At 32.4% G+C, this 13,311-nt stretch overlaps 1 protein-coding gene across 1 annotated transcript; it reads right to left on the reverse strand.

The window, feature by feature from the left end:
- Window positions 1–6,779: 6,779 nt before the first annotated feature.
- On the reverse strand, window positions 6,780–10,983 carry HELRODRAFT_162305 (hypothetical protein; the record flags this gene model as incomplete). Its single annotated transcript, XM_009024547.1, has 6 exons — window positions 6,780–6,806; window positions 7,861–7,948; window positions 8,501–8,565; window positions 9,317–9,442; window positions 10,423–10,461; window positions 10,912–10,983. The coding sequence occupies 6 exons, from the start codon at window positions 10,981–10,983 to the stop codon at window positions 6,780–6,782; spliced, it is 417 nt and encodes a 138-aa protein (XP_009022795.1).
- Between the last annotated feature and the right edge of the window lie 2,328 nt (window positions 10,984–13,311).

Consider the following 13,311-nt stretch of genomic DNA (forward strand, 5'->3'; position numbering starts at 1 on the left):
TTATTAGCATCTGTCCATTGGTTTCGTCAATTGTCATCATTTTTTAAGAACGAACAGCGTAATATAAATTTGTAGTTGGTTGGTTCAGTTTGCTCTTAACTAAACTGGATGATGTTGAAATGATGAAATAGTCGCAAACAGATTTTTGATTAAGCAAAAACAGTTTTCTAAAGGTAGAATACAATCGAAATCAATTGCACAAAAAAATTTTTGGAATAAATTCTGCTTAACAAACTAACTGCTGCATAATAATATTTAATTGGTTATTGTGTCAAAATTTTTTTACCGATTCAAATTTTGTTGATCGTTATTTGAAAATTTTTGTGTGAACTTATCGTTAAAATTATTTTAAAACCACTTCTACACTACGCCTGCTTCCTTTCTTTCAAACGCATCAACTGAACTAAAATTTTATTTCACGTGCAACATCACATTTTATAATCCGTGACGTCCTGTGACATGATTGCAACAATTGTTCCTTCTATGTCAGAGATTTTTAAGAGAAATTCAAATTTAATAAATTTTATAAAATAGAAGAAATACCAATATACCTGCAATGCTAACAATGTAACTAAACAATTGGAATACTTGCAATTGGAATAAATGGAATTGGAATACTTGTAAGGTGTTGACCATGACCACACGAAAATAACAAACATCGGCAATTTTGCTGGATGTTGAAAATTTTGAATGGCGTGCGATAGCAATGAATTATTATAATTTAGAAATATAAAAATATGTAATAAGAACTCACTCAGTGATTGTAGAATATACCATTGATTTTATTCAAAGTTTTATTGAGTTTGTTCTTTTTATTGCATGTAGGAGCGTAAAAATAAATGCGTTTAAACAACTTGTAAACAAATAAATGTGTTTAAACAACTGTAAACAATTTTATATAATGTTTTAAGCACATAAATAAAAAGCGCATACAATAATTGGATCGCATTTTCAAAAGAGGCGAGGCTTCATACACTAGTCTGTCGATGCCACAAATTTTTATTTTTTATTTTTTTACATTTGTATCTCAGATTTGTTTAGTTGTGGAAGTATTAATTCTTTTACTTTTGTTACATTTTTAGTATTATGTTGATGAATCATACACCAGTTACTATTCACATTAAATTCTTACATGAAACCATAAAAGCAGCTCATTTAAAACTCCCTTTTTCAAAAATTGCACAAATAAATGAAAGGCAGGCCAGATGCAATTTGCTGCGTGTCCAAAATTTTCAATTAGCATTATTACCCGACATACTCGTGTTTAAGTGCAGTTTTATTGAATGCTTAAGTAAATGTTTTGTCTCCTCCTTCTACCGCATCTTCAAATATCAGGTCACTGCAGTTTTGCTGCTTTAAGAGCTCATCGTGACTCGAATAATCTCAAACTTATTCTTCTCAGATTAGCATTGAAATTGTTTTCCACCAACCAACCAACCAATCAACCAACCAATCAACCAACCAATCTACCAACCAACCAACCAACCAATTAACCAACCAACCAATTAATCAATTAACCAACCAATTAACCAACCAACCAACCAACCAACCAACTAACCAACCAACCATCCACGCTTATATTTTTACGTTTCTGTGCGATGTTCCACATAATTATAATCGTTTTTTTGTATTTTCATTGAATAAATACTATTACAAACATTTCTGGTCCAATTTGAAGGCATCTCACTTTCATGTAAATCATCAAATCATCATCACACACAGCGCAAAAATAAAAATTTTCTACCCCTTACTTTCATTTCAGCGTATCTTTTGTTTGTCTATCCTTCAAACGATAATGAATTTTGAGCGCTTGCAGACAGGAGGCAGAAGAACAAATATTTGAGAAGGCTCATTTCATTTTATGGCAGTTAACTCAAATGTTTACATTATTTTATTTGTTCTTAATTTATTTACATGCAATTATCTTAGTTATTTTGAAATTAAGAAAATAATCAAACTAAGAATTACATGGTCATCTCTTTCAGTCCAGGCTATCCCACCAACCAGCCGGATATGATGTCATTTTCTTTTTGATCTGTTGTCTTTGCTATTGTCTTTGTCACATTTTTGTATTCACTGCAGAAATATTTGCAAGTATCACCACCATCCTAACCATCATCATCGTCACCATCATCAACCCGCTCATCCTCTTCCACATCACCATCATAGCTAATCCTATTTATCATAACCATCCTTACCAGTATCATCATCATCATCAACCTCATCATCTTCCGCATCACTATTGTAACCATCATCGTTATGATCGCCATTATCATCATCATCGTCACCATCATCATCACCGATTTTTGCTTCATTAACTGGCGCATCATGTCGTTATAATCTTCCAATGTAGTTGCCGTCACAGAAGCCTCAAGCAAGCATCTGACTGCAGAAGAAACAACTAAACAGGCACAACAACAACAACAAAACTAACATGACAACAAAACAAAACAGCACAAACGGACCCAACAACATAAACAAACGCATAAACAAATCCAAACATCATAATCTAACAACAACATAGACTAACACAGACATATAAACAAATCCAAACATCATAATCTAACAACAACATAGACTAAAACGAACGCATAAACGAATAAAACAACTAAAAAAAACAGCCATTATTATGTGATGATGACGAGTAGGGTACTGATGTAATAACGTAACATGTGACGTAATGTGACGTTGTGATGTTAAAATAATTGCAGAAAGATGTAGAACTATGATAATAATGCGATGAGTAAATGATGATAATGAAGATGTTGATGTTGAATTTATTTCTTAAAAGGTACGTTGAGAAAGGACTACAATGTAAATGTCTGTTTGCAAATCAATCATTGTCGTCAACCAAGAGGCTGGATAATAGTGCTAATTATTAAGATGGTGTTGTTATTGTTGGTGATGAGCTGATGATGATGACGACGATGATGGTGGCGATGATAGTTGTATTGATGATTAAGTGATGATAGTTGTATTGATGATTAAGTGATGATAGTTGTATTGATGATTAAGTGATGATAGTTGTATTGATGATTAAGTGATGATAGTTGTATTGATGATTAAGTGATGATAGTTGTATTGATGATTAAGTGATGATAGTTGTATTGATGATTAAGTGATGATAGTTGTATTGATGATTAAGTGATGATAGTTGTATTGATGATTAAGTGATGATAGTTGTATTGATGATTAAGTGATGATAGTTGTATTGATGATTAAGTGATGATAGTTGTATTGATGATTAAGTGATGATAGTTGTATTGATGATTAAGTGATGATAAAGACGATGGCGATGGTTTTAATGATAGTTTTGTTTGTTGATAATGATAGTTGTGATGATGATGAGAGAATAAAGAGAATAAAGAGAATAAAGAGGCTAGCGCATGCGCCTCAAGCCACACCAGACCACACCACAATCCAGTGCAGCACATTATAACAAATCAGCAGTGGTCGTTACCACATAAGAAGCAAACGCAAGACAACAGAACATAAAGCAAGAGTGGTCACTGAAATAAAACACAAGAATTTTTGCTATCGGGTAATGGCTGTAATGTGTTGCAGTAGCAGCCAACGTGGCAGCGGCAGGCATTATATAATGGGGTTATCTTCAGTAGCGGGTCAACTTCAATCAATAATGCTTCTATTGCTGGCTTTTGAGACTTCAATTTGTTACGTCTTTCAAACTTGATTGATGAGTTTCAGCAGTTCATTCTTTGTTTCACCGTCCTAAGACTTTTTAAATTATATATCGTTACATTCCATAACAACAAATCGTTTTGTTCCAGGTTGAAGTAACTTCATAGCAGAGTATATGTGATTCTTTTGTGTTTTACAACCGTTCATTTCTGGTAATGTGTTGTGTTGAAACGTGAAGACCGTGCATCGGCTTCTATATTGAAATTGTACAAGCGCTACTTGCTGCTATGAAATTGGCTCTGTCTAGTTATAACTTTTACATTCGTTTTTCAAGCAGTTTTGAAAGATTATTCAATTCTGAAATAAAATGCAGTTTTAAATTTATCTTACTGAGTTTTTTTATATCAATTAAACTCAAAATTATATTTTGATTTTTAAATGAATCAATATGACAATTCTATTTATTCAAAAACTTTCCAATTAGAGTTGATACGTTCATGTGAGCATTCTTGTCTGTTAATTTGAAAAGTTGTGGTTGTGTGGAAGTACATAACAGCCGGGAAGAGGCTGGCGTGTTTATCTCTATTTAATCTGTGTGTGTACATGGACACCATTTGTAGCTTAAATGCTTCTCACTAGTACGGATTTATGTGCTCGGCGATATTTATGCTCTTCGCTTTGCTGGATTAGCGGTTTTTTTTTATTCCGGACAATAACTCGTAACTCTTGTTTCGTTTGCTCGTTTGAGAATTGATTGAATAAATCAACAAATAAAAAAAATATAAAAAATTGTTTTATTTTTATTTTCATCAATTAAATTAATAAACTTCTTAAATACCAGCCATCACTAATTATTTATGTTAGGTACAAAAAATATAAGATTATTTAAGAGAGATGGCAGGAAGCGGAAGCCAACAAGATTCTTTAAAATTGAAGTTAGGACTTGGAACCAACCAAAGCAAGAGGACAGAGAGACAAAATGTTTAGTAAGACATCTAAATAGTTGTTTTACAGTAATAGAATTGTAAGAGAATGGAACTTAGAGAATGGAATGGAAATTTTATCTACTGATACGAACAACTTTGTAACACAGATGGAAAAAGTATGAATTTAAATTCTAAAGTGGGCCAACCAAAATCTATAACACAGTGGACCACTGAACATGTCTATGTATGTTGCGTTTATAATATTGTTATGTTATGTCATACGTAATTAAAAAATTGTTCATTCATATGTTCTTTCAAAATATTTTTTCTCCGGCCTCTCATACTTTAACTCTATCCTTTTTATTAATTGTTATTGTTATTTTGATTTATCAATACATTGAAATTATTTTTAACAAATATTAATTACTTAATTTAAAATTTTTTTAAAGTCGTAACATTTCCTTTACAAAAATTTTCAGACACCGATTGTGCATAATTGTCTATTATATGTTTCAGAAAAATGTATGGATGGTTTCTGTTGTCAATCCACATTTTTAAAGTGGCAGCGCTAAAAATTCTCTGTAAATAGGTTACGTAAATACATATATATCGTTTATAATTTAATTAAATAGTAACATTTGACAGTGTAGCATGTGATAATGTATGATAATTTTTCTTCACCAAACCAAACCAAACCAATGTAAGAAAAGTATGCTTCGATGTAATTTAAATGTAAACTAGTTCATCCGAAGTTAATTAAATGTCTCTCTGATGTTGTCGGGGAATATGGCTGCGGAAGATTCGCATTAATCAATGATATAAAATTTAATGTGATACGCTCTGCGCAAATTGAAAATTGTAAAAAAACAAGAGCGAAACCAAAAATTTAGTTCCTCGTGGATTTGTAAAAAACTTTTTCGTTGATGCTGTTAAAAAGTGCTTGCACTCTTGCAATCTTTCTCTTGATTGCTAGAAAAATATGTTTAAACGTGTTATTACTGCATTAAAGCTTCTCACATTTTTTCTAATTTGAAAAAAAAAACATGTTTCTACTACTGTTTTGTACATTGTTAGTAATGTTATTAATATTGTTGTGGTTGTTGTTGTTGTTGCGGATATAGGTTTTCGTGTTGCAATTATGATCTCAAGAACTCGACCAACGAACAGCCACAGAAAGAATCACAAACAGCCATTAAAAGGCTGTATTGACACGTTGTATTTTGAATTTTTTTTTTAATCCGAAGAGTATTCTTTTTTTATTACACCACAAGTATTAATATGAACCACTAATACAAAAATCGCATGAAGCATATAATAGTAAAAATACAAAAAGTTTAAAATTTATATGTACATTTAAAATCTCAAATATTTTCAATAATTCCTCTATTAACATGCAAGTAAATATATCATGATGCTGTATGTGTATGCAATGCAAAAAGAAGAATCATAAAAGGGCTTCATATGTAATTATCATTTCGTAATATGTTACGTGTGCGCGTGTGTGCGCGCGCGCGCGTGTGTGTGTGCGTGCGTGCGTGTAGTGGGAATAAATTAGGCAAACACAGAGTAATGCAGGAGGCAGGAATGAATGCTTGCGAATAAGCATTGTTGTAGATCGATATCAACTACTTACTCCATTATTTGCTAATCATTCGAACAACAACTGCATGCCTTTCCTACGAATCCTTTGTCGACGTGCTTCCATCTATCCGTTTTGTTGCTGTTATGTCAGGTGCAATCCGAAGTGAGGGGTTAATTCGGCGAGATTATGTGATAACGATCATTGCGATACGACGGTGTTTGTGATGATGGTGACAATTATGATGATGATGATGGTGATGATGTGGTGATAATTATGATGATGGCGATGATGGTGGTGGTGGTGTGATGATGTGATGATGATGATAACGATAATGATGATGATGTTGGTGATAATTTCGATGATGGTGTGGTGAAGAGATAGAAGAGTATGTTATTTAAATTTCGACATTTTTCATGAAATAATTTTAAGGATACAATCAACCAATATTACAGAGTTTCGCTTCAAAAACATAAAATCAAAAATTTTTATTTCAATTAAAGATAAATTATTTAATTTATTTATTTAATAATATATATTTATTTATTTAGAAAATAAATGGAACGATGTGTGTGTGTTGAGTGGATATCTTTTCATTTATTTCAATCATTAATCACAGTTCGCAGTTCTTTCAACTATGGATAGTACTTCAATGTTATTTTCTGTGGATATGGCATGTTGTGGCATAATTGAAATTGAAACAGAAACTTCGTCAGTGGTTGATTACGAATAAATTTTTCAAAATAAAACTCGTTGTTTAGAATAACAATGTAATTGATGAATTTTCAAAAATAATAAGACTGATAGTAGAAACAAAAGAAGACAGCATTTGCTGGATGGCTGGTTGGCTGGGTAGGCTAACCTGGAAATGTTTCATATTTGTTTTGCTCATTGGTAATCAATGGACATAAATAATTACTTTAGTCTTACTGTTTGTTACTTTTAAAATTTGAAAAATTAAAAATTAATTATAAAAAATTAATTATAGAAAATTAATTCTACGCAGTGGCGAATCTAAGCAGAAGTGTTATTAAAAAGTTAGTAAAACTCCGTTTTTGACCAGAAAATTTTTACGCAGAAAATCGTTCATAAAAAAAAGTTGCCAGCCTAATTTTGGCCACACTACCACAAATCTTGCACCCCTGTCAAACTTTTTCAAAAATTTCAAAATTTAAAAGTTTTAAAAATTTTGGTACTCCATTAAATTTGTTCAGGTCCGCCACTGATTCTACATCGTAAGTATCACAAGAATTTCGATGCATCAAGTATTATAAATTATGTTGAAAAATCTAGATCAGAATACTTGGTTGTTAAAATGTAGTAAAAATGTTAGTAATGCATGTATCATTTCTGTTACAACTTAAAAACTTAAACCAAAATTTCAATAAACTTAAATAAATAAATATCTTGAATAAAAAATTATTGTATATTCATTCTAGTACTTTTGGCTAATTTTATGATAAAAATTCAAAATATACTTATAAAAAACATTAAAAAAGTGCAAAATTGATTAAACATACCTAATAGAAAAATTAATGAGTTAATTTGAAATAAAAGCCATCAAAATACAAACAAAGCCTGTTATTCTGAAGGTAGGAGCATGTTCAACCGGACAACCGGATGTAGAAAAAGGTTGTAGAATAATGTTTGATGTCAAGCAGGTCCCAGCACGTGAAACAACCAAGTGAAACATTATTCAAGATGAACACAACTGACCCAAACAAATGAACGCTTCATAATTTTTTGACTCGCTTCTGACGAGATGACATCGCGTGCCTTTAAACCTTCCTCTCCACACACACGGCTACGTCATCAATTATACTTCAGTTGAATGAAGACGAACATTCTTCACGTCCACCAAGTTAAATTTCATAAAACAAATTTATGTCGTTGGTTCTATAAAGATTAGATAGTTTTATTTTAATAATTACAATTATTTTTAATTTCAAATATTAATTATTATTAATTTGCAATAAGTTATTAAACAATTTCGAATGAAACTGAAACAAAATAATCTTGTTAACGTAGATTAAACTTGAAACATTCATTCGTATTAGTACGTTTACCTTTACATATGCAAATCCAAACTGTCTAATAACATATCTATCATTTACCTTTTTACCTTCAGTATCAGCTCCAACAGCAATGTTAATAACAACACTAACCAGTAACCATACACAACAACAACACCAACAAACATCAACAACAACAACATCAACATCAACAAACACCAACATCAGCGGTGACACGTACCTCAAGAACAACATCAATAGTGCATGTGGCCACAAAACAACACGTTAATGTTAATAGCCCACCGGGGTATCAATGTGTATATAATAATCACTAAAGTATCAACCAGCCAGCCTGCTCTGTCAGTTGCGGGAAGTTTGCGTGTGTACGTTCAACTGTCTGTCTATGTGCCTATGTGAGTGTGCGTGTGTATGTGTGGTGCGTGCGTGTGTGGTGCGTGTGTGTGCGTTGTTGGTGGAAGTCTCAGTGAGTGTGTTTGCACGAGTAGGTGCTTTGGAGGGTTGGATTTGTGTGGGAAGGGCAGATGGGAGGAACTTGAATGGAATATTGCGCAATGTTTCAAGCACAAAACACTTTGCGTATAACTGTGCAACGTACAAAAAAACTCGCAACGTAAATATTCAACTTGCGGTGTTGCATCTTGAGACTACGTGGAAAACGAACGGCGAATAAATAAATAAATAATGCATCGTTACTCAGCAATTTAGTACTTACCTCTAGAAATTATCGTGCCTTCTGCAGCGCATGAATACATCGACACATGTTGTTACATGAGGATAAAACAGGAAAGAAATGGAAACGTTGAAATAAACGAAGAAAGCGAAAAAGATGAAATGAATGGCGCGTATTTTTAAAGGAGAGCCACTCAAAGCGAGAACGAGGAGAGGCTTGTCTGTCAAAATCCTCTGCAGTTTAACGAGCTGCTTCAACTGATTTCTTTGAGTGGTGAACATTTTTTTGTTGCTATTTAAAACATAAAATTATGAATTCACTAGAAGATGCAAAATTGCAAAAGTCATTATTAAAAAAAAATCTAATTTGTTATTTGGTTAATTCCGTTTATTTCAACCGTAATATCAGGAGCAGTTTTTAAGTCAAATTCGCAAGAACGATGATGAATTTTTTTCCCCTGCACGCCAACCGTGTGCAGCTTCCTGCTCTTCCATGCTTTCCTGTTATAAATATGCTTGGCACTCAACACCACCTTCCCAATACGCTTGGCGCTAGTTATTTTCTTCCAAATAAGCTTGGCGTTGGCGTTCAGTTGCTAGTTCCGAATAATAATGAAAAAAAATGTTAATACCAAAATTTGTAACAGTTGAAGTTTATATGCTTTGTGCAATTTTATAATGGCGAGTGTTTCTATTTCGATTCATTTTTAAGTTTAAACGAACGAGATGACAAACGAACGTAAACATCTAAGCACAAATCGAACAGCAACTAAGTAAGGTATCAATCACGTTGATTGGAAGATAAAATATTAACAGAAGAAACGGTTATTATGATTGGTTGTAATGGAACGTTAAGCCGCTCATCAATTGAAAAACAACTGACAAATAAATAAAGTGCTCCAGGTCAGCTTTGTGCTTATCTCTACTCTACCTGCAATGCTTCATTTGCTTAGCTAATAATTAATCGATGGTGGTGGATGCGTTTAATATGCACAAATAATGTCAGTTTGGCCGCATTATATATATATATATATATATATATATATATAATATATGTGTGGTGTAAATATAAGTATATATATGTGTGTATATATATATATATATATATATATATATATTTGTACATATATATATATATATATATATATATAAATAAAATTTGTTGAATAATTTTCCAACGAAGGAAACAATTTGTCAACAACTCTTTGTATAAAAACTTACCAAAATTTTATTCACCGGCCTATACATTTTCAAACTCAAGCTATATGAATAAGAATCATAAAAACAAACGATCAGAGCAATAAAAACCAACAAAGAAACATACTCAAACACCGATTAACAAAACTACACGAACAATCATACAAGCAAGCAAGCAAACAATCAAACATACATACATACATACATATATACGTACTCACACCCACATAAACATATATAAACAAACAAACACAAACAAGTAAAAAGATATGAAATGCTTATTTTAATGGCACGTGGAAATTGCCTGCTTGCATGACATGCAGACATCAGAGGACGACCAAACAACCGACTGACTGATCCGAACTTTCAATTAGACCACCTTCCATTTCGACACCAAAGGATCCGTTACTAACTCATCCTGATAATGATCATAATTACATTTATTGTGATGATGATGATGATAAACACGATGATGATGATGATGTAATTTTTGCAGATACGTGTTGTGGCAGCTTACAGCTTGATTAAAACTAAAAAATACTAATGACAATGATGATAAAGATGATGATTGCACATAACATGACAATGTTTTTGCAGCAATAATAACGGAGATGTTGATGATGTCTGGTTGAAGAAGATTCAATAGACTCGTATTTAATCACTTTTAAACACATGATGTTACAATTCAACTGTCCTATAAACTAAAATAATCATACTACCAACCAAAATAAAAACATTCAAATTACCAACCAAACAATCAAGCAGCTAAACAACTAACCAAACAACCAATCAACCAACCAATCAAACACCCAAATAACCAATTAAACCGCCTATCAACCAACCAATCACACCAATGACAACCAGCGACACCTCCTTCCACCTCCCACGTCACTTCCGGCGCATTTAATTGCAAGTTGGAGGCAAGCGTTTGAAATTTCATTTTGCATCGTGCCCGTGTGACCCATCCAATCCACATTATCCATTCTCATCCGGGCAAACAAAACTATTATTATAGCTCGTTTTTTTTGTTTCCATATTTTTTATTAATGGACCAGAAATAAATTAAAAATCTTTTTTTAACTTTAAATTGTACAGGTGCGAGTTTTGTCTATTTGAGTTTGCTGGTGTGTGTGTGCTAATGTGTGTGTGTGCTGGTGTGTGCGTGCGTGCTAATGTGTGTGTGTGTCTGCGTTTGTGTGCTCTCTATTGTGCGCGTGTGTGCATTCTTGTAACTGTTTACATCTTGGTTGTGGTAAGAACGCCTATGCGCGACTGGTGTTTAAAAATTTCTAACTAAACGTATCTACGTTAATGTCAAGTTTATTTATTATTAATTAGAAATTGGAAAAAAAACAAATACACACAAAAAACTTAGAGTAAAATCTTAAAGTGAAGAGATAGAGTGTTAGCAGATCGTTAAGAAATGAAATTTTAAGAAGTTGAACTCCTCGGAGCTGATCTTCTGCGAATTGAATGCGGATTAAAATAATCTGCCGCCACTCTCAAAATTACATTTCAGGTATTTTATAAATCATTAAAATCAATAATTTTTTTTATTAATCATAAAAATCAATAAATTTTTTTTTATAAATCATTAAAATCAATAATTTTTTTTTATAAATCATTAAAATCAATAAATTTTTTATAAATCATTAAAATCAATAAATTTTTTATAAATCATTAAAACCAATAAATTTTTACAATTCATTAAAATCAATAAATTTTATTTCTCTAAAAAATTTTCAAGTCTCTTTTTAAAATTAGATTCGCATAAAAATAAACACGGCGCCTAATATTTTATTGATGAAATTTGTGCGCGCGTGTTGAATATTTAAGACGGACCTGCACGTCCAACCGGGAACGAATTCTTTCAACGCTAATTAGGAGTGGGCAATAGTTGTGAAGCACGTGAAATAACAAACATTAATAAATCATACTGAAATAAAATGAAGTTTTTTCGAAAAAGTGAAGAAAACTTTGTGGACGTCACTGATGAAATCATCAATGCAAAGCTTAAGCCAACCCTCTTATGATGTGTGTTTCTTTTTCGTTTATACCGTCTGAAAGTTATATTCAATAATTTAATTGTTGTTAATTTTGATCATTTTATTGCAAAAAATAACAAAAAGTTGATTCGATACCGATAGTTTGTTTTTGTTTACGTTGATATTTCGTGATTGATTGTGGACCACCAGGTCGAGATGGTGTATGTAGTTTGTTGAGGGTGATCTTAATTTTGTAGCATCAAAAAAGTACAAAGCATCGATGAAACGATCATTTATTCAAATGTTATTTTTAAACCAGGAGTAATAATTTATGAAATGTTTACAATCATTTGAATAATACAAATTTGGTGTTTTCATTCATGTTAATCGATAGAGCAAATGGAGAGTAATGCAAACACATTATTTCCGAAACATTAGAAGGAGGTAGATATGAGAAAGCTCACGATGAACTGAAGAATCGTTCCCCTACTTAGAGGCACGTACATTTCTTCACAAACGTTGTCAATTTGCGTTCGCTGATTGTTGTTGTCCTGCTGCTGAATTTCTTGTTGTCCATGTTTCTGTTGTTTTCATCGGCGTACATCAGCATAAATTGTACGTCGTCCTGAGCACGAATAAGTTTCTTACTTGTGAGTAGCAAATGCGTTTGTGCGCTCGCACGTCGGTCGGCATTAAGCAGTGTTTATTGTGTGAGGCGTGAGATGGAAGCTGACGTAGCAAAGTTACGTTACAATCGTCAGCCAGGTCCTCTCTTTTAAGTATGCATGTACTCTACTACAATGCACTACACTGTACATATGTCCATGTTGTTTAACCCAGTGTTATCTTATTTGCTAGATTATGTACGTGTGTTTGTGAACGAGTTATAATTTGTTAATTTCAGCAAATTATAGTTATTAATCTAGGGTACAGTATTCTTATAATAATATAATTATAATATATTCATATATGCAATATGTTTATAAACACATACACACACATACACACACACATCTATGTGTGTGTGTGTGTGTACAAAAATGGGTACTTGAGTAAACAAAGAAGTGTGAACGAGTGTGAGCATACATGTAGGCAGCCAGGCAGGCTTATAGAGAGTGATGTTATTTATGAATGTACTATTCTCTGTCGTTTTGTTCTGCTGGCCACATCACGCATCTACTTACAATTAAGTATGAATGTGTGTAATTGTGCATATCTGTCTGTATCTGCTTTTGTATGTTTGTCGGAATTTTTGTGTATGTATGTTTGTTTGCGTCTGCATG

The sequence above is a fragment of the Helobdella robusta genome, assembly GCF_000326865.2.
Source record: "Helobdella robusta unplaced genomic scaffold HELROscaffold_4, whole genome shotgun sequence".
NCBI classification, from domain to species: domain Eukaryota; kingdom Metazoa; phylum Annelida; class Clitellata; order Rhynchobdellida; family Glossiphoniidae; genus Helobdella; species Helobdella robusta.